Here is a 22,516-nt window from a genome sequence, read left to right as displayed (position 1 = left end):
AGATATAACCCCTCCACCTGGTCCTAGGTCTACCCCTCGGTCTCTTCCCAGCTGGACGGGCCTGGAACACCTCCCTAGGGAGGCGCTCAGGTGGCATCCTCACTAGGTGCCCGAACCACCTCAACTGGCTCCTTTCAACGTGAAGGAGCAGCGGTTCTACTCCGAGTCCCTCCCGGATAAGGGACCTTATCCCTAAGGGAGATGCCAGCCACCCTGCGGAGAAATCCCATTTCGGCCGCTTGTATCCGCGATCTCGTTCTTTCGGTCATGACCCATCCTTCATGACCATAGGTGAGGGTAGGAACGAAGATGGCCCGGTAGACCGAGAGCTTTGCCTTCTGGCTCAGCTCTCTTTTAGTCAGAACGGTGCGGTAAAGCGACTGCAGTACCGCTCCCGCTGCTCCGATTCTCCGGCCCATCTCACGCTCCATTGTTCCCTCACTCGAGAACAAGACCCCGAGATACTTGAACTCCTTCACTTGGGGTAAGGCTTCATTCCCTACCTGGAGTGGACAGTCCATCGGTTTCCTGCTGAGAACCTTGGCCTCAGATTTGGAGGTGCTGATCCTCATCCCAGCCGCTTCACACTCGCCCGCGAACCGATCCAGTGAGTGCTGAAGGTCACAGACCGATGAAGCCATTAGGACCACATCATCTGCAAAAAGCAGTGGTGCAATCCTTAGCCCACCGAACCTGCAGACCCCCTCCCCCACGACTACGCCTAGAAATCCTGTCCATGAATATCACAAACAGGATTGGTGACAAAGCGCAGCCCTGGTGGAGGCCAACCCTCACCGGAAAACCGAGGACCTGGACACAGCTCTCGCTTTGAGAGTACAGAGATCGGATGGCCCTGAGTACATATATGGTATGTTTGATTATAATTATTGATGCATTAAATAATATCGAAGCTGGTAAAGGCGCAGCTAGTATTATGTTTGATTGACTGTGTGTTTATATTAAACACAACAACTAATTTAGTGAGTATTAATTCCTTTGGATAGATAACTATGAATTGATGCACCTACGTATCCCTTACCCTGCTTATCAATCAATCAAAGTGTATTTATATAGCCCAATATCACAGATTTTTCACAGACTTTACAGTTTGTACAGAATATAAATACGACACCCTCTGTCCTTGGAACCTCACATTGGACAAATTCCAAAGAAAACACCACGGGGGGAAATGGAAGAAAGCTTGGGAGAGCAGCAGAGGAGAGATCCCTCTCCCAGGAAGGACAGACGTGCAACAGATGTTTTGTGTAAATTAAAAAGATAATGCAACACAGGTAGTCCAAAGGCTGGGAAAATGCATGTGTCTATTTAGGAATCTATGAATAAAAAACCAGAATTTGTGGAATCTCACATTTCAGGTTAATGTTGAACAAAAAGGGTTAAACTACTCCCAGTTCCTGCTGTGTTCATACAGGTGCACCCCGGTCCCCTCCTTCACTCTGCTGAGCTTTGGCTTTGAGGATCTTTACTCAACACTTTCCAAAGGCATTCGGTATTGCCATTTTCTTTGGACAAACAGGTAATAAGGTTTCTGTTATTTTGTCATTATTCATTTGCTGTGTGTTTGAAACAAGTATTTCATTTTATGTATGAAATATGCAAATACATATTATATGTATAATTATTATATTATATTATAAAATAGAGTATGTTTATTGGAAATATGATGAAAGATGTTTATGAATTAAAACTGAAAGGAAAATCAACTCGGGTCCATCTCCAAAGAATGTGTTTTTGACTGACACGATACCAAGCTGTGGGAAATCATCGCTGACGATTAGGTGGTGTGTGTTGAATGATCAGTACATTTGAATCATTTATTCATAAAATGTGTATGTTAATTAGCAAAATGACGCTTTTAAAAAGAAAATCTAAATAAAACTTCCATAAAATAAATGTATATTTTCAGAGAGCTCAGGGTAAGTGTTGATTTTCAAAACAAAAGCCCTAAAGTGTAAATGTATATTTTCAGAAAGCTCAGGATAAGTTTTGATTTTCAAAATAAAAGCCCTAAAGTGTAAATGTATATTTTCAGAAAGCTCATGAAAAGTGTTGATTTTCAAAACAAAAGCCCTAAAGGGTAACTGTATCTTTACATGAAACTTAGATATTTGTTTCAAAATGGATGTCCCAGAAGTTTAGTATATCCTATTTACCTCAACAATACAGCAACAGCTAACCCTACCAATACTTAGCACTGTAAAATAAGGATGAATGCCAGTCATACAGTCGAAAGGTCAATAATGAAGAGGTATTTAGTGACTGTGGATAAAGCCAAAATAGTGCTACTTCTAACCTTGTTAACAGGACTTTTTACACAGGTGTGTCCGGCTTTACTTCCTGTCTTTTAGCTTTCCAGTTTGACCTGCTGCTCTTGTGTTTCTGCCTGCCCCCTTCAGCTACCATATGTCTTTTGGATTAGTCATGTGTGTATATAGCCCTCTTTTTCCTTGTTTTATTTGTCAGTTCGTCCTCTATGTCCTTTTCCAGTTTGCCCAAGGTCCTGCCTATGCTCCTGCTCTCCCTGGTTGGTACATGATCCCTGGTCCCCCTGTTTTTTGTGTTGAATGCCATCCTGCCATCTTCTTTTGTATTGCTTTTGGGTCCAACATCATGCCAAATCCTGACAGTCCTTTCCCCACAGTCCCCCACAGGATGGCGGTGAATTGGCTCGGACTTGTGTCCATAGGAGTGTTTTACATCATCGTAATGGGCACAGGCATCTGGGCGTCCAGGAGGTCCAAACGTGAGGAGAAGAAATGCTCCGGGAAGCGCAGTGAAGTTGCAATGGTTGGAGGGAGGAACCTAAATATCTTCGTCAGCATCTTTACAATGACAGGTAGAAAAAACCATCAGTAGTGTAATAAATGTTGGTAATGGTAAATCATTCAGGGACAATTATTATCAAATCAGTGGATTCATTACTGTTGACTTAGTTCATTCATTTTGTAATTTTTCCTGATGTTTTGCAGCCACTTGGGTGGGAGGTGGCTATATTCTGGGTAGTGCTGAAATGATCTACAATCCAACAAAGGGCTTGATGTGGGCCACCGGACCTCTTGCCTTCTCTATAAATCTAATTATAGGTGAGAGAGCCCAAACATCTCCTCTGAAACATAGTGAAAACCATGTATTGCAGATGTTACAATAATATGTAATATGTTTGACACTGGGGATGCCTTTAAATACTAGAAAAACACAAGGATTTGATTTCACAGATTTCATTTATAACTTTTTCCTTTTTGTGACTCCAGGTGCACTATTCTTTATCAAACCTATACGGTCGAAAAACTACGTCACCCTGATGGATCCATTTCAGGAGAAGTACGGCAACAAAGTGTCTGCTGTGCTCTTCATTCCCGCTCTCTTTGGGGACATCCTGTGGATTGCTTGTACTCTGGGTGCACTGGGTAAGACCAAAATGACGACGACTCAGTGAACGAGTTTCTTGCAAAATCAGCGACAATCTCAATCTTGGGATCTGGAGACTTTTATCTGTACAAAACCAAGTGTAAGGTTAATGGGAGGGTCATTATTTTGCACTTATTTGGCAGGAAAAGGTCTGAAAACATGAGCTTTTCCCGGCTTCTTCAATATGAGAATAGCTGCTTCTCAAAGTTTTATTTCATTTTAAAAATCACCATGTTTGATTTTTGATGTTAAGGTCACACCCCATACAACAGCACAAGGGCCTACTCTGGACGTATGTTTGTGGTTACAGGAGGGACGGTGAGCGCGGTGGTGGATATCCACTCATCTCTGGCTGTGTGCATTTCTGCTGCTGTGGCCGTATTGTACACGCTGATGGGAGGATTTTACTCGGTGGCCTACACAGACGTCATCCAGCTGTTCTTCATTATCGTCGGCTTGGTACAAACATCCTGGCGGCGTGGCTCTAGATCAGGCACTATTGGTCCATCTGGTGGTCAATATTTCTCCAGACCAAAATACAGTACATCAACACCTTTGGTTTGATTGTTGGGAAACACATTCATGGTCCCCAGAGGACGATTCATACTCACTTTGCTAATATTATTATGTTTCCTCAAGCTCCTCCATCAGGTTAATATTTGTAGTGATAGGTCTTGAAAAATATTGAATTGCCTGCCCTAGAATTTGGTGTCAACATGTACATTTGTCCTCTGTTTGAAGCTAATGATAAATAAATGTAAGCATCAAAATACAATGAACTCAAATGGAAAACAATGGAAACTTTTAAGCTACTGACTGTATTGGTCAGGCTGATTATACAAAGAGCAGATCAGTGATGGAAACTTCTGGAGCAATGGAGACGAAAATCACTGGAACTGTGATGGCAAACATTGAAGGTTTATTATGAAGTGACGGCCGGAGCATTGACAAGACATGCTCTGCAGCCACGAGCTGACCGACCAATTCTGAAGAACTCTACTACAATACGAGGTTTTAACCAGTTCAGAGTGTAGTATCAACCAGACTAAACAAATATGGATCCTAAATCTAATTTAAGCTGTCGTACATGAGAAAAGAATGTACGGCAGGGACCCTACGTTCCAGATAAGAAGGGCTTCTAGATGTCCCTAAACAAAAAACTATCTCAGGCTGCCCCTCCTCAAGGGAGATTACAGCACCCCCAAGGTCAAAGAACTATGCCATGGGAATAGAGACAGAGGAAGGAGACAATTATAAACTTGATCAAAGGTTAAACACCTAAGCAAAAATATTCCCTACCAAGATCAGTGAACTTAAACTCAAATTACACTTTATATCCTACAACATTAAGGGTAAACCTTCCTATATGTTATCTTATGGCTTTGCCTCGTCATTTATCCCAATTATCCTGCAGCCCTAGTGGCTGGTGTAACCTCTGTCAATGTAAATATGATTTTTCATGCACAACTGATAGTGTTTCCCTCATCATTACAGTGGTCCTGTGTGCCTTTTATTCTGGCCAGCCCCTCCTCTGCTAACTTCACTGCTGCTGCAGTCACCAAGCTGCACCAGGCACCGTGGATCGGCAGGCTAGAGCTGGAGGATGCAGGTCGCTGGGTGGACGACATACTGCTGCAGGCAATAGAAAAACACCTTAAAAAAACTTCAATATCCTAGAAAGGCATTTCACCTGATATCTCTGTGTTCAGAAGCCACATTATCTACGTGTCTCACATGCAACCACTTTTCTATTCAAAAGGCCATTGGAGGGATATGCTACCAGGCTTTCTACCAGAGGGTTCTGTCCACAGCGACTGATGGCCAAGCTAAGATCACCTGCTACGCTGCAGCCATATTGTGCCCAATCCTTGGCATCCCGTCACTCCTCATTGGAGCAGCGGCTGCATCCACCAGTACCTACATTTTCAACATTTGCTATATCAAATCATATAAAACCTTGCATAAAATGTTGAGTAAATGTACTTCCCATCTCTGATTCCACGTGCCTTATTTCTGCCAGACTGGAACCAGACCAGCTACGGTTCACCCAGCCCGTATGAAGAAGGCAAAGCTGGCATGATCCTACCCATCGCCCTTCAGTATCTTTGCCCTTTCTACATTTCTCTGCTCGGTATAGGAGCACTCACTGCTGCTGTGATGTCATCCGTCGACTCTGCACTCCTGTCCGCCGCCTCCCAACTGGGCCGAAACATCTTCAAGAACATCATCTACAAAGGGGTAACTGGTCCCACGATGCTCTGTGAGGGTGTATCTATGCTTTGAGCTGAACGTGTCAGGAATAGTAATGATGTGTGCTGGTTATAATGATCTGGAATATTCCCCCTGGTTTCTAAGACTTGGAGAACTTTTTCCTGGAGTCCATGCAAATGAATGTTTCTTGTCTTTATGATTTTGTTACGTCCTTCAGTGATATTATACATTAATGGGACATCCTTGTAGCCTATGCTGATAGCTTAAGTTGTCCTCAAAAGAAAAGATGTAGACAAAGCAGAGACAGATTCAGGTAAAGTTTTCAAGGTGTTTAATGAAAAATGCAAACAAAAAGGCAGGCAGGAAGCTAGCTGGTTAGCAGAGAGTTTGCACAAAACACTGAAGATCTGGGAATCAAGGCTCCAGTGCAGAGATTCATCCAACTACAGGGAATCATATGGCAGTGGAGTGGAGTGAGGACCGGCATTTTATGGAGCAGGTTGATTGGGCGATTAGGAACAGGTGTGCCTCGCATGCAAGCCACGCCCCCTTAGCTACACACCAGCCCTGCAGATAAGGCGAACAGAGAAAGAAAGCATGCACCAAAACACAAAAAAAATACTCCACAAAACACAAGAGCAATGAAAGATAACAGATTAAGCCTTTCAGGGTTGAGGTTATGCATGCATTATCAGATAAGATAAGATAAGAAGTACTTTATTGATCCCAAACTGGGAAATGTTTGTGTTGCAGCAGCATAAAACAATGCAAGTATAAACATCTCAAAGAAGAATGCGATTAGAGAAAATACATATATATACAGTCGACTATGAAGATAAAGAATGTATAAACTGACCACATATAAAGCAGGATGTACATAAGAATAGAGTGATTAGTGTCCCAAAACATTATCTCCTCTGTTTCAGGCATCAGAAAGACTGATTCTCATTGCGGTCAAAGTGTCGGTGGTGCTGTGTGGGATAGCTGGAGCCGGCCTGGCGATGATGACCACATCCGTTCAGCTATTGTGGATCGTCAGTTACGACGTGATGTATTGCATGATGGCTCCTCAGGTGATATGCATGTTCTACCTGTCTCAGCGGGTGAACCACTTCGGGGCCTGCACCGGCTTCGTGTTGGCGCTGCTGCTGAGGGCTTTGGTTGGAGAATCCCCCATCGGCCTTCCCGACCTGCTGCCCCTGCCGTGGGACAAGATCCAGGAGGACGGCACCCGATACCGCCTGTTCCCCTTCCGCACCGCGATCCTGCTCATCACCCTCGGCTCTGTTCTCCTGGTGTCACGCCTCGCCGAGTGCCTGTCTAAGAAGGGGATGCTGGAAAGTGGAGCTGGAACAGACGCTCCATGTCAGGAGATGATCCCCATGAATAAAGAGCAGACTCACTCCTAACATTTTCACAGCCTGCTGGTGACTTTACTTCACTCTACAATAAGACCACCCTCATAAAGTGTTTACGAATAGTTTGTAATTCCTTTATTTATTAAGTTGTGAACTCTTTATAAATCGTTAATAAGATTTTATATGACAAAAAATAAACAGGGCCACAGTGACTGCTTGCCAAATAGTGAGCCCACATTTAACTGTACTTTAAGCCTTATATTGGCTACTTAGCTCAAAGTGGGGGTGGGGGGAATCAACTCAGTGAACAACAGATACCCAGGATACTGGCTGATGAAGAAGAGGAGGTAAACTAGGTAGCCAATATAAGGCTTAGTCGTCTTGCCAAATAGTGAGCCAGTGTTGATGTATGAAAACTGTTTATACATGCATTTCTGCCATTGCATTTAACTTCTTACAGTCACTGTCCTTTATTCTGCTCGAAAACACACGTAGGCCTACCTCATATTTCAAACTGTTAATAATCCGGCTACTTACTTGCAGTGCATTTTATATTGAGGTCATCCTAAAGGGAAAGTTATCAGGTTAACATTATTCTATAAATGTGATACTCAGATTAGGTAACTGATTACATTTTTAGAGTCAAGGTCAGATAATTGTAACAAAATCCATTTTTAAAGTAACCCCCCAACCCTGGACAAAAGTCCTGTTCTTAAGTACAATTTTGAGTTACTTTTATTTAACACCTTTAGTTGCTAGGCAGATTTGGATTAATGATGTGAAATATAATCAGTTCACTTGGAGCACAAGCTCATTTTGAATGCAGGACTTTTACTCTAACAGAGTATTCCTGCATTCTGTTACTTGTACTTTTACTCAAGAACAAGATCAGAGCTCACTTCTACTTAGATAGACTGAATGGGAGGATGAAACCCTCTTTATTAGCAGAGCACACACAGTGAAATTGGTCCTCTGCATTTAACCCATCCTAGTGCTAGGAGCAGTGGGCAGCTATTGTGCAGCGTTGCATTGTGGGGAGGTGTCTGGTGCCTTGCTCAAGGGCACCACAGCAGGGCCCAGGAGGTGAACTGGGACCTCTCCAAGTAGCAGTCCACTTTCCATATTTCAAGTCTGTTTGGGGACTTGAACCGGCGACCCTACCATTCCCAGTCCAAGCCCCTACTGACTGAGCCACTGCTGGACTTTTACTCAAGTACAAGATCTGAGTACTTCTGCTGAATACAGATATTTAGTTATGGTAATAGTGAAATGAATTTCTGACTTCATCAGGTTTTTGGTTTAATTTAATGGATGTCCTACTTATTTTTGTCCCTTTTGAGTAGCAGTCCAAAAATGAACCCTTATTATTGGGTACCTTTACAGGGCTCCTGATGATCCTAACAAACCAGTAAGACAACAGTTATTTGCTATGTGTGTTTATTTTTCTGCAAAAACAGGTATACATTCTTAATGACTCGTATACAGGATTGTTACTATAAGTCGTAGGAAAGATAAGATTCACAGCAAAACCTCATCCAACATTAGAATAGCTTCCATCGTGTCCGTGCTGCTCGTCATCGAGAGCATCAGAACACATCTACAGCTGGAAGAGACGTCCTCTTCTCCAGCCTCTCTCAAACACAAGCAGAGATGTGTTGTTCATGGTTACATAAAAAAGTGGTAAAAGTAGTTCCTACAGTTTCCACAAGGATACAAAGTTAAACTACAACATGTTATTATCACATTATCTACAGGTACATGCAGTTAAATGCTTTGTTTTATAGTGTACACGATGTCCATTCTTTTAAAAGGATAGCTACATTCACTAAGTACAACGTTTGGACAATTACACTTTTTTTAATCCTATGATTTTGTGATGAAAATGATTGACAACTTAAAAAACACTTCAATGCTCTACTGCTATCTCGCACGTGTGACAGTTAAGGGTAAATTCGTTTCTTAAAGTCATTTAGTCACATCACCTGATTATATGAAACACAGAAGTGATTACGGTTCAAAAAAGGGCTTAAAATTGGTACTTTTTAAACCAAATGATCTTATCCTAACGTTATTTTAAATGTGTTTTCACTACCTTAACCACCATGGCGGCCAACACACACTTACAAAACATTTAAAAAATGCAGTAGCTATGAGGATTAGCTAATGTTCTTTAGCTCAGACCCTGGAGTCAGAGCATCCTTATTGTAGATGAAATGTTCCTTTGATTAATAATCGTCGCTCCCCTCTTCTTCCTCGTCGTACTTCCTCTTGAGGGAGTGCTTCTTGTGCTTACCCCGGTGTCTCCGTTTTCCGGCGAACTCGGGGTTGGCGTCCCGGGTGTGCAGCTGCTCGTGCTTCTTCAGCAGGCCGGGGACGGAGAAGCCCTTCCCGCACGTCTCACACGTCCACGGCTTCTTGCACGTGTGAGTCCTCTTGTGGACGTTCAGATGGGACGCCAGCTTGTAGGTCTTGCCGCACACGTCGCAGCTGAAGGGCCGCTCGTTGGTGTGCAGCCGGATGTGCACCTTCAGATTCCCCACCTGGGTGAAGGTCTTCTCGCAGATGGTGCAGCGGTAGGGTCTCTCTCTGGTGTGGATCCTCAGGTGGACCCTCAGGCAGTACTTGCTGGAGAACTTCTTCTGGCAGACGGGGCACGGGATCTTGGCTTTGGGCACGTGGTCCTGCTGGTGCCTCTTCAGGTCGGACAGGTAGACGAAGGTCTTGCCACACTGGGAGCAGAGGTACTGGCGGTCCCCGATGTGGTAGCCCATGTGTCTCTTCAGCAGGCTGGGGACGAGGAACCTCTTCCCGCAGCGCTCGCACATGTGGGGGCGGTCCCGGGTGTGCCAGCGCTCGTGGTTGGACAGCTTGAAGGCCGTGGGGAAGCTCTTGCTGCAGTGCTTGCAGGGGAACGTCATCTGGCTGGTGTGGCACTCCATGTGTCGCTTGAAGTAGGTAGACTGCGTGAAGCCCTTGTTGCAGATGTTGCAGTAGAAGGGCTTCTGGCCGCTGTGGGCCAGCATGTGCTTGGTCAGGCTCTGCAGTTTGGTGAAGCACTTGCCGCACTGTCCACAGGCGTATGGGCGCGCCGTGCTGTGCGTCTTCAGGTGGTTGTTGAGGAACGCCTGGGTCCTGAAGCTCTTGTTGCAGGCCGTGCACACAAAGGGCTTCTCTCCGGTGTGGATGCGCTCGTGGTCCATCAGCTTGGACTGGTAAGGGAAGCTCTTGTCGCACACGCTGCAGGTGTATCGGTCCGCCGGGGGCCGGATCTGCTTCTTCCTCCTGATGCTCGGCTTCATGTTGTCTTCTAGAATCAGCCGGGCGGGAGGAAGGGGAGGCAGGGCGGGCAGTGAGAGCGAGTTGGTGGCGATCTGTGACACCCACTGATGCAGGGTGACACGGTGAGTGTTGGGCTTCTGCGGGTCTTTTGTTGCTGACGGACTCTGGGAGGTGGACTTCACAGGCATTGAGACGACCCGGAAAGGGATGGATTTCGGCTGCGCTTCTTGTTTATCTGCTGCTTCCTGTTCCTGTGCTTCATGTTCCCCTGTGGTAGCAGGCGGTTCCTGTGTACTTTTCTTTTGCACTGAATCCTCCCCCTGAGCTGTGTTTGCGACGCTCTTTTCCTTCTCAGCGCCTCCATCAGCTGTGTTACCATCTCGCCCTGCCTCCTGTGGTTCGGTATCAGGGGGGGCTGGGCTGCCGGCGTCATCTGACATCACTCCCAGGTCCTCAGCGTCACTGAGGGAGGCGGAGCTTGTTTCATTGGTTGTTACTTCTAAGCGCCTTGGGGATTCTGGCTGTGGCGGCGGCGGCGGCGGTGGGGGGCAGTGTTTCTACTGGTTTGGGCCGGAAGGCAAGTGAAGAGAGTACACAGTTTCCGACGGAGGACGAGATAGTTGCTGAAGGAGTAGAAAAGGTGTCGTCATTTCAACATACTTGTACATTCATACGGCTGCTACATGTTCATTCTTATTATAATAAGAGGGGAATCGACAAAGGTCCATCTTATCTTATCTAAGTGTACCTTTAATACCAAGCAGTCCCTTGGCCTGCTGGTGCAGGAGGAGGGTCTTCAGGTCCCGGCTGTCGGGGATGAAGCCGCCGCAGGCTACCAGAACCGATGGCTCCGCTGAGATCATAGCACCGAGCTGAGGCAGAGAGGTGGGACACAGAAACGAGTCATTTTGTTTCAATGTAGAGCTTTTTTATTTGACACAAGTTGTCTTCAGGTGTTTCAGCCTACCAATAAAGCTATATCACATATCCCCTGGAGCTGTTTGGAGACACTTCCCATCCCATGTGAACAGAGTAATATTCAAATGTACATGTGATTACCTGGGAGAGGTTGGGAACAGGAAGCACTTGCTCCAGCTTGCACACCAGTCCTGCAGTTAGAGCCTGCAGCGCCGTATCAAACTTTGTTCCGTACTGAACGGGGAACACTTCCTGCAGGGAGAGAATTAATCATTTGTGAGGGCTGTGCACTGATACATGGATGTATTGTGCTTCATACGCTACATAATCATTGTGTTTTAATAAATCCATCATTAAAAAGGGTTGGGAACCGAAACTCGGTTCCAAATGAGAACCTATAACAAAATGCTGGGTACCGGGTACCCATAAAAACAATATAATTTTGGTTCTGCCTAACGGTTCTTAAAGGCGGTAACCCTTTAGTATTACAAAGAAAGGCTACATATCTGCACGGACGTAGGCTATCTGACAGGACCTGTATACGTAACGTGACTACGTCATGCATCAACGCAACAGTGTGATTTGTTTGGATACCAGCATGCATGGCCCAGTCACAACACTATCAAAGATGGAACGCAGTAAACGCTCCAAAGTGTGGCTTCACTACGCTAAAAAAGACCACCACAAGGCACAGTGCAATGCCTGTGGGAAGTTAGCTGTTTGTCAGGTTGCACTTTGAATTTGAGCAAACATTTAAGACAGCACGGCATCGATATCAAAGAATGTACAGATCTTGCGCTCTCCGAGCCCGAGTATGGTATCAACAGCTAGCACTAGTAGCACCCCGCTATGTCCAGTAGAGACAGGTAGAACTGACCGCGACACACTGCTCTCTTTAGCATTAAAAGGAAAGCCGACCAAAGAAAAAACGGAGGAGTGTCACAGAGCGGTAACGGCATTTGTAGTAAAAGGGCTTCACCCCTTCCCTGTAGTCGAATCTTCGTCATTTAGGTATGCAAGGTTAAAACACTTTTGGGGATTGTAGGGTACTTAACACAGTAACAGGTACCGTTATGTTGAATCTTTTTTGCAGGGAAATGACCAAGGCCCTAAATCCCAAGTACACGCCTCCCTCCAGAGATAGCTTAACCAATGAGTTGATTCCTGCCTGGTATGAGGTGGAAAAATCAAACATTGTATCTGAGCCAAGTGGTGTAAGCAAAGTTGCTCTAACCAGCTGGACAAGCATTTTGCAAGACCATTACCTAACAGTGACTATATAATTGAGGGAAAGATGAGAGAAAAAGTTCTCAAAACAAGAGTAGTCTACAAAGCACAAACAGGACAAGTGGTGGCTGAAAGAAATTGGTGAAATTCTGCAGGAATTTAGCATAACCAATAAAATAGTGGCGGTCACTGTTGGTAACGCAGCGAACATGGATGTGGCCATAAAAAGGCTCAATCTTGGGGCACAAAGTGTCTACTCTCTGGCATCAGTGGCAAAATGGACAGCCAAGATCAGGGATGTTGTTGTCTGGATGAAGCGTTCATCCATGGGAAAGACTGTGCTCCGGAGAAGCAACAAGTCCTAAGTAAGCATGACAACCGATATTACTATATTACACAGCTCAGGATACCTGGAAGAAGCGCTTCTTTTCTGCCGGGTTTTTGAGCAGGTTCTGGACCAGCACCATGAAGTTGGTTTGAGATTTCTCCACTTCTGTGTCTTTCTGTAACACAGGAAATACTGTCACTCAGGCCATGTTTCAACACTACTGTATAATTCTCAGGGAACAGAAAAAGTCCTTTCTTACCCCGGACGATCCAGCGACCTTCAACTTATTTATGAGTGTTTGGATGGCTTTAGAATCCGGTGGGCCTTCCTTTTGAAGCAAATCCAAAATGATCTACGGTACAGGAAGAGACACAGATTATAATACGTAAAAGCATAAATCAAAACCTAAGTAAAACAAACTTCATATGAACATAAATTAGATTTCCTCAGAAGTATTCAGGACATTCTGAGCAGCTTTAACATGACCATTAAACACAGTGAATGAGCCGGCTATGTCTCTGATCCGCTCATGCCAATAAAGCTCCCTTCATTCGGACAGCCGCTCACCCTCGCTCTCAACCCCAGGACGAGCTGCGCTGTCTGCTTGAAGCTGATGAGGTCAGGGACCGTTTGCGTCACCATGGTCACAAACTCCTCCACTTTCCCGTACTGCTTCACGTTCCTCTGCCGGATGACCTGCCATATGTAGGAGTAGGTGAGCTGCAGAGGGGAGGCCAACAGGCGGAGGGAGGAGAGGGGGAGGGCACCTGTGCACAACAGAAGAGGGAGATAGGGAGATTGTCAGCATGTAAAAAAATACCCAGAGCAAGCTTAGTTTTTTTATATCGACAGAAAATGATCCCAACAAAATTTATAATAAACATAATTGAATGTTTCCTCTATAATTAACAGGTGAGACTGTTTCCAGCTTCCCAAATATAGCGATTCTTGGTTTTCTCAGTTTTATAACACCTTAACTGAACCTCTTTTGGTGGTTTCTTATATATTATGAACCTTTGCTTGAGAATTTAAACGTGTTGCTGCTTTGTACTTCTCCCCCACTATAACTCAGAGGTAAATAGTGTACTTTTACTCCACTACATTTAATACCTTTAGTTGCTAGGCAGATTAGGATTAATGATGGTAACTATAATCAGCCCTTAAATCAGACTTTAGTTCACCTGCAGTAAATCCAGCAGCTACCCTGCAGTAAATCCAGCAGCTACCCTGCAGTATACACAGCCATTAGAACTAGCTGCACCTTTACCAGCTCTGAGAACACTTTAATGATCAATCATTATAAAACATATCAGAGATATTATTCTGAAATGGACCAATCAAACAATGACTACTTTTACTGTCGCTACTTTAAGTACATTTAGATGAGAGTACTTTCTACTTTTACTTGTAACACTCTGGTACTTTTACTCAAGACCCAGATCTGAGTACTTCTCCCACTTCTGATTAGAGCATAAACAGGATGTGCAGGAGGAACCTGTGGGAGGCGCTGCACAGCTGAAGCTGATGAATGCAGATAAGCTGCAGATGGGTTGGTTTAAGGTTCAAACTAAGCGGGCAAGTTTGCGTGTGCACGTACAGTCAGGAAGAGAATGAGCGCCAAAGTGTAGTCTAGTTAGATTTAAACTACAACTAGCCTGTATGCTGTTTAGTGGGAATAATCCTGGTTGTTGTTAGCCTAGCTTAACACGACGCATCGGGAATAGAGGAGGGTTTTATTTGAAACCCAGCAGCATGAACCATCCCTGCTTTATCTTGTGTTATTAAACAGCTGCAGAATAACCGTAGAAAACTCTGCATCACGCAAGATTAGAAGCAAAAAGCCAGTTCCCGGCAACACGTGGTTTTCTCTGAATCTCCTTTCCTAACCGTTGTTCTCTTAGCTACAGTTAGCTTGGTAGCTTAGCAACCTACCTGTGGTATCGGACCGTTTCTCCATTCTGTGCCCACGTGGGTTCCCCTACTACATCAGAATGTGCACCGACTACACCAATACACACACAGTGTTGTAGTTTAGCCCCAAATATAATGTTTAAAAGTCATTAAATGGCTTTCTCCCGACAGTCAAGCCAGGGAGAATAATGGCGGCCGCTGGGTAGCAGTTTTCCAAAACAAAAGTCTGAGTGTTTCCGGCGGAAGCGAGTGTACAAAATAAAAGCATGTTGAATTTGCAAAGGAGCAGCAAGTTGAAGAGCAATTTGTCGCATAAATGATCATCAACTTGTGTGTAATGAACTGTATTTGGTTTTTATAATTTATTTGTACTAATACAAAATAATAATAACTATGTTCTATGTTTTTACATATAATGGTTTCTTTTACGATCGTTTTTATGAAATTTCTGGTTGTTTTTCTTAAGTTTTATCTTTAACTTTAACAATAAACCTGGTTCAGATTTTTGGTTCAACATTTTTTAATATTGTAAATCCTGCACAACATGCTGCACATTTCTGCTCCACACAACCTCTTTTTAATCTGCAAAGCTCTCCACTTTGAATATATAGTGTTTATAGTCATATTGTATTGATCAGTTTCTCACATAATTATATGTTGTGTAAATATTATCTATATGTTTTACAATAGTCTTAAATAATCTTATTTTTTCAAATTAGCTTTTATAATAGTTCTATTTGTATTTTATTTATTTTATTCTGCTTGGTAATAAAACCAATTCTGAATCTGATTTATAATTAAAAGACTAATTAAGAGTTACAGTATCACAACATCCAGCATTGCTCCTTAAGACATTCATGCATTTTAAATATTACAAATTGAATCACCAACACATTTTATTGATGCTATTGTCCTTGTGCAAACAATAACTATGGCAATTAAAAAAAAGCATCATTATTTTGCCGACAACAATAATATGATGTACCAATATCTATCTTTTATAATACATAAACAGTAATACTGACATTTGCACGAGGCAGAAAAAATATTGTAAACATTTTGTAAAACGGACCAAATGATCATTATAGTCTGTTCCAGCCGCTACTGTAGCACGCTTTGCAAAGGTCGTTCAGTTACTTATTTTCCCAGAATGTTATCAGTATTTTTTCCATCCTCTTTATACATTCATGGCTTGAAATGGTCTATTTTTCCATTTGCAAAATTACAATAAAAAGGTCATTAAGTGTTTTTTACTTGTAACAAAATAAGTTAAACATCTCATAATACACAAAATACACATTTCCACAGAATAAAAAAAATGAAAAGTATGCAAACTGGTCACCAGGAAAACAATTGTGGTAGACCTTGTGTACTACATTTTAATAAAGGTATATCTTCCCATACTTCACTGACAGTAAATCATACGAGTACAGAAAACTGTTATTCAAATACTGACCATCCTCTGTAGATGAGGCTATACAAAGCGAATGTGGTCTGAAAGATTCTTAGCCTGACGACTCATACGGGTCTGCCGACATCAGTGGGGTTTGTAACTGACATTTCCTCCAGCCTACGGCCAGTTCTTTTGTGATGAGAACAAGCCCTCCTTATGCTTCTCACTGAGCTCATCCGACCATCCATCCATCCATCCCTATCTCCCTCACTTTCCCTCGTCCTGTCTGTCCTATCCCTCCCTCCCTCTCTCTGACACATGCAGCACAACAGCGCTCACACTCGGGTAAGTCATGTTCTCATGACTGAACATGATTGACTCAGTGAATAAGGCATTAAAAACACACTGACTGTGCCCGGGCAGCAGCTATAGATCACTGGGCAACAGCTTTGAAATACAATGAAGGGATTCAAAGAGCCTCTGGCGATGGCTATCTGCCATCTGGTCAGATCTTTGATACACAAAGCAGAACGCTTGTCGAAGTGCTCAGCCTTTTGTTTGTGACTAAAGCAAGTTTGTAATTTGACAGATCACAAGAATGTCAACAAGACAAGCTGCGTGAGATCAAATGCAGCTTCTTTGATTCCCCTTTTTACCTCTGATGCTTTACCAAAACACATACCCAATGGGGTTCAGTAGACGTGGAGCAGGTGGGATTCAGTGTGTTGACTGTTGACTCTACAGCAGTGAGTCTCGGAGACTAACATCAAACAAATTGATGACAGGAGTCCCATCTGAAAGACTTCTGCCAAACAAAGTGATATCATGTTTGATTCAAGCCTCCGTGGAGCATGGCAACACCCTGAATTGACATGAGGCAGTAATAAAAAAAGGGAGGCTGTTAAACACTGGCCAAGACAAGACAACTAATGTACTTCACCAGCCCTTTTGGCACATAGCCAGCCACTGTGTAGGGCGTTCTTCCAATGGTCCCAAAAACCTCTTTGGATAGTTAGGGGCCAGAAGTGCTTGGGGAATATTTTTTGACACACAGCAGGTGAGTCGTCTCTCGCAGCTCAGGTCCATGCACTCAGATGAGTGTCAGAAAAAAACACTTGTTTATCCAGAAGCCTCCTGGCACTGACAGAAGAACCTGGAGAGTGAGTTGTTATTCTGTGTTGCAGATTTCCCTTTTCTATTAATCATGCTTCATCAGCTCTCATGTTCAGGGATCGCCTCCCCCACTGGCTGAGTGTCAGCAGCGTGGGTGAGTGTTTGAAGTGGGATGGAGATAGACACAGTTGAGAGCGTGTCAGAAGGGGCCATTTGGCTATTTTCACTGTTGCAAACTGTTAAAAGCTTCCCAGACTTGACCTGAAAGTAAAAAGAGAAGTGGAAAGTAAGACTCACTGTCTCAAAAGTGTTTGTCTATGATAAACACATGACAAATAATACCAAAGCGGAAATCATCACTTTAGGTAATGGCAAATTCTCAAAGTACCGCTGAATATTTCATGATGTTAACTAACCAGGGATTGCTTTCCTGGAAGTGCTCAACAAAATGAATGCATATTATTGTGAAGGGTTTATTAAGCTAAACCACAGCAACCCAAAGAGTTCAGGATGAGTGTTGTTGATGGAACATTTACTACCAAGATTAGATGTTGGCGCTTTCTCTTAATATAACAACAACAAGATAACCACTATGTCATTTGAGGTATATGCCATGTATTATATAACGCCAGGATATGGTCCTCTATAAATAACTAATTGTCAAATGGCTCCCAGCGGAATAATTCATTTATGGAGAGCCGGAAGTCCAAAGTGAAAGTGCTCCTTGTGGTATAGAATCTATTCAGTCCTTTTGAGTTTGACATTATCACCCTTTTATACATTCATGCAATTATCCATCTCTAGAGTCCGTCTCCAATTTTCTTAGTAAAGGAGCAAAACAGTTACCTCAGTAAACAGTTTTTCGGCGCCAGTTTCCCTACAGCTTGATGCATGGACGTTGAAAGCACATGTTTTATGGCTAACTTGTGTTTTAAAGGTAACTATATGTTGTGTGTGTTCTCCCCTATAACTTCAAACCTTTCACTTCGGTTATGATAGCTTTTTTCACAACTTAGCATTACTTAGCTTCACTCTCTGTTGGTTACTTGCTATCACGCTGATGTTGAGCCGGGATATTTACCCTCTTAGTAATGACCTTATCTTGATCAATGCCTTTTATTCCACACATGTTCATGTATTGTATGATTATCAAATTAAAAACTAATTTCCATGTTTCATAAACTAGCTAATCCACTCTGAGTAAATACTCACCAGCCAAACTATGATGACAACACAAGCTGTGAAGGGGATGAGAGCCAGAAGCAATGGATATCTGTTGGACCAGCTGTGCTTACGACCCTCCCGCTGACCACCTGGAACAAGACAATATATTTAGAAATCTAATACTGACTACGCCAATCATATTTATGCCTATTTATTGCACTAGCATCAAGGTTTCAAGTGGTACTGTCTCTGAAAAATACTCACTTTGGCTCCATTTTGCCAAATGCATGGCATAAAAACACACTTAGCAGCTTTTATGACCCTGTAACCCCTTAATTACCTGTGTGTTCAGGGTTAGCTTACATATCCGGTTCCTATCCCAAGTTGCGTGTTTTTCTTCACCACGGAATCAATATACTGCCAACTAATAGGCCACTACGCGTCGTTAGTTGTTGAGGAAGCCATTAAAAATGCAAATGCATGACTGTACCTGGTTTTTGTTGTGAATTAAGGCAGGGTGGCGGCTTGCAGGAGAAGCCGGATGTTCCTTTAGAGGCTGCATTCAAAACGTCTTTGATGTAGTCAAAGTAAAGGCCCGACCTCAAGCTCTCTTCCTGATAGTGACACTGGAAGAGTTGCATCGCAGTTTCCTGGGGGATCAACAGCACAATAAGCAGCTCTGATTAACCCCAATTATGTAATTATATGTGCAAAACATGACTTCCTAAAAACGGAGCCCAGTTGCTCGATCCTTTCCCATTACTTACGAGCTCCTCGTGGTCAAAGGTGAAGCGTAAACTCTTGATCATCGCAATGAAGACGACTATGGTTTCTTTGTTGGAGGAAATGTTGCCAAACATGTTGGCTAGCTTCCTCAGACTCTGCTCCAAGGGATAGATGTTCAACACCACCCAGCACGTGCCAGCCTGCAGATATGTACCAAATAAATAATCATGGTTTGTTCAATCATTGATCAAATTATTGCTTCTGTCCCTTCCTTATACGTACCACTTCTTTGGGAATGTAACTAACAGGAATCTCATAATCGGAGGGGATATTCTGCTTCTACAGCGGAGAAGATGACAGATGATTTAACGTAAATATACACATACTAGAAACATAAACATGTATGTGTGTGGTTTGCATCCGTATCGACTCACCAATAACGACAGCTTGCTCACATCGTCAGTAATCGGCGTCCCAAACTTTCCGGAGCAGAGATTCAAACTTGTGAACAGACTCAAGAGGAGACAAGGTGCTTTCAAGATCTACAAGAAGAAAAATGCATGAAAAAACTGGAAAGTAGATTTTAATGAAATGTTTTGAGTCGACACTTTTCACATAACTGTATTAGGTTCATTGAAAGCAATACTATTAAGTTATAGTTTGTTATTTGAACTGAATATTATGGCTTTTGACTAAGTTATGTAATCCGTTGACATACATTCATGTTTGCCAAAGAGACACACAGCATACAGTATACAGAAAGCTCCTTGTGACTGGTCATCATAGCACTCAATTTTTCAATAACCATCATATCCATTACACCACGGAAAGTGTATGAAAAAACACGAGCACATCATGGAATAAGGACACGTTAGATGTTATGTTTAGTTTGCATTTTAGTGTGGTAGTTTTACTTTGCTTTCAAGGACACAGCGACTTCCAAATTACCTCAAATTCTCTGCATGTTTTTCTTGTAAAGACGAGCTACAGCTGGTAATGGATTCCTCAAAATGTAATTAATTTTTAAAGCAAAAATACCAGACATTCTCCTCAATTTTCTGTTTTTATTACACAAACAAATGAGAAGAATGATCAGCAAATGAATCATCAATGAAACTAATAAAATATATAATAATAAAACACTTAATTTAAATAGCAACTTTCATACAAGATGCAGCCAAGAGTGCTTTTACAGAGTAATAATACATGCTATTTATACAGCAAGATGCACAATAAAGAGTGAGGAACATAATTAAAAACGAGTTATACAGTAAACAGAAAGACATTACATCCCAGAACCATAACACAGCCAAACATGAACTGTAAGACCCCAAATTAAAAGTCAAATTAGAAAAATAAAGCTCTTTAATTGACTCCCATACGAGTTTGCTGTTCTAAGATCCAAGAGTTACCACCTAATGTGTCCCCTTATTGATAGTGCAACATTATGAAACTGCAGGACCAAATGCGCACACGTTTTTTTTTGACATCTGCTTTGACTCTTTGCCACTTGAAAGACTTTAAAATGCAAAATGAAAGCAATGAGGTTTGAATCTAATGAATCACACTTCAAAGTTGTCAGTGTGACTGTCTCTTCAAAGGAATGTTTCATCCTTGTACAAAAAAAAAAAAACCCGAGCAGCAGGAAGAAGTGATCCTGCAGATGGACTTCTGGGAACACACTCAATAATCTCTGCTGTTCGATATACCGAGTGGAAGCGTCCATAAGTCCTTTCTCTTACTTCCTCTTTCAGGAGTTACTGTCTGCTTTTTGTTTGGTAAAGTGTCTTTGTTTATTTTGAAAAGCGATTGAATTAAATGCATTATCATTATTATTATTATTATTATTATTATTATTAGTCTTCTTCTTCTTCTTCTTCTTCTTCTTCTTCTTCTTCTTCTTCTTCTTATTATCATTATTATTATTATTATTATTATTATTATTATTATTATTATTATTATTATTATTATTATCCCAGCTGTTTATGGAGCAGTCACTGTAGACCCCTTAACACATTTAGCACTGATGTATTTATACCTTTAATTGACACATTTTCCATTATCTAAAAGAATAATGAGGTTTTATTAGAGGAATTATTCTTATTTTTTAGAATGCATCTTAAGATACTATGGAAATATTAAAGCACCGTAGTATTTATATTTTTAATTGACACATTTTCCGCTATTTAATTAATAAATGAGGTTTTATTTGAGGAATTCTTCTTATTCTTTACCCTGAGCTACAGGTTCAGATACTATGGAGGTATTTATTTAACACTATGAGATCCTTTTTCTGATCCTACAATAATATATCACCTCAAGAATAAAGCATGCAAAGTAGAATATACAAACATACATCTCTCTCTGTTATTTATCATAAAGCTGCATCACTGATTAACTTTAACAACAAACTGTTTATGTAAAACAAATGAAATATTCTACTTACTTTCTTCCTCATATGGAGCAACAATCCGTGGTTGCTTAAATCCAAGGCATGAAATGAAATGTTTGCAGCTGAGCGGCAGAGCTCATTGTGTGTGTGTGTTTGTGTGTGTGTGTGTGTGTGTGTGTGTGTGTGTATATGTATATGTGTGTGTGTGTGTGGGTGTGTGTGTGTGTGTGTGTGTGATGTCCGAGCATCTAGTGAAACTTGAGGATGGGCTGCAGTCTGCTCCTCGCTCCAGACAGATTGGTGAAGTGTTCTGACGCGGTGGAGAGGCCGCCTACAGGCTGAGTCACCGTGTCACACACTGCATCTGTCTCAGACTTTTTCCATGAACTCCTACGTATCAGTGTGTTCGTCAGGAGAAAGTGGGCGCCTGTTCTCCAGGGGGGGGGGGGGGGTAAAAAAGTACAGTTCCTTTTTTTTTTTTGTCAAGTGAGAATTAGGTTTTGGGTGTTTGAAGGTGTTCAGGCCTCCTTTCATTTTTTTCAGTTGTATTATCCATTCAGATTAAAGGATTACATCATCATCATCATCATCATCATCATCATCATCATCATCATCATTTATTCACAACTTAAAATAGAACTACAATCATTACGGAGACATGTGAAGTGGGACACCCCAAAAAGCTGTAGGAATCTTGAGCCCAGACAATAAAAACGAAACACTGAATTGAGAGAGTTCACGTATTATTCCGGAACATTGAAACCCAAACACAGAGGAAAGTGAACTTCAATATCTGACATATTTGCTTAACAAGTGTTGCTATAAGTTATTTTGAAAGACAGACACAGACATTTTGTACATTTGATAGATAGAATATGGTTCTTTAAGGCAATGGTGGTTTTGCCTAACACACCTATGCAGACAACAACATTTATTGATTATGTAAATTCTATTGATGCGTCACACATTATTATCACTCACCTTTGCCTTCACTGCGGGGAGGAATGTTAAAGTATTGCACCAGGTCATTTAGCATGTGCTGAATAACAGATAACCCCCCACACACA

The 22,516-nt window shown here is 42.3% G+C and overlaps 3 protein-coding genes across 3 annotated transcripts; 1 reads left to right on the top strand and 2 right to left on the bottom strand.

Annotated features, from left to right (window-relative positions):
• Positions 1 to 1,420: 1,420 nt before the first annotated feature.
• LOC134879537 (high affinity choline transporter 1-like) lies at positions 1,421 to 7,340 on the top strand. Its single transcript, XM_063906093.1, has 9 exons — positions 1,421 to 1,537; positions 2,663 to 2,857; positions 2,991 to 3,104; positions 3,273 to 3,428; positions 3,740 to 3,888; positions 4,924 to 5,067; positions 5,189 to 5,342; positions 5,450 to 5,667; positions 6,567 to 7,340. Exons 2-9 carry the CDS (start codon positions 2,674 to 2,676, stop codon positions 7,047 to 7,049), a joined length of 1,602 nt encoding a protein of 533 aa, XP_063762163.1. The 5' UTR covers positions 1,421 to 1,537; positions 2,663 to 2,673; the 3' UTR covers positions 7,050 to 7,340.
• Positions 7,341 to 8,418: 1,078 nt separating this feature from the next.
• On the bottom strand, positions 8,419 to 11,147 carry LOC134878855 (zinc finger protein OZF-like). Its single transcript, XM_063905010.1, has 2 exons — positions 11,026 to 11,147; positions 8,419 to 10,900 (listed from the first exon to the last, which is right to left on the bottom strand). The coding sequence occupies exon 2, from the start codon at positions 10,715 to 10,717 to the stop codon at positions 9,224 to 9,226; it is 1,494 nt and encodes a 497-aa protein (XP_063761080.1). The 5' UTR covers positions 10,718 to 10,900; positions 11,026 to 11,147; the 3' UTR covers positions 8,419 to 9,223.
• Positions 11,148 to 15,539: 4,392 nt separating this feature from the next.
• LOC134878962 (uncharacterized) lies at positions 15,540 to 21,733 on the bottom strand. Its single transcript, XM_063905151.1, has 7 exons — positions 21,504 to 21,733; positions 19,492 to 19,599; positions 19,340 to 19,396; positions 19,099 to 19,257; positions 18,822 to 18,981; positions 18,380 to 18,480; positions 15,540 to 17,428 (listed from the first exon to the last, which is right to left on the bottom strand). Exons 1-7 carry the CDS (start codon positions 21,513 to 21,515, stop codon positions 17,267 to 17,269), a joined length of 759 nt encoding a protein of 252 aa, XP_063761221.1. The 5' UTR covers positions 21,516 to 21,733; the 3' UTR covers positions 15,540 to 17,266.
• Between the last annotated feature and the right edge of the window lie 783 nt (positions 21,734 to 22,516).

Source organism: Eleginops maclovinus, chromosome 17 (assembly GCF_036324505.1).
Source record: "Eleginops maclovinus isolate JMC-PN-2008 ecotype Puerto Natales chromosome 17, JC_Emac_rtc_rv5, whole genome shotgun sequence".
Classification (NCBI taxonomy): Eukaryota; Metazoa; Chordata; class Actinopteri; order Perciformes; family Eleginopidae; genus Eleginops; species Eleginops maclovinus.
The sequence above is the reverse complement of the archived record's forward strand: the minus strand, read 5'-3'. Positions and strand labels throughout refer to the sequence as shown.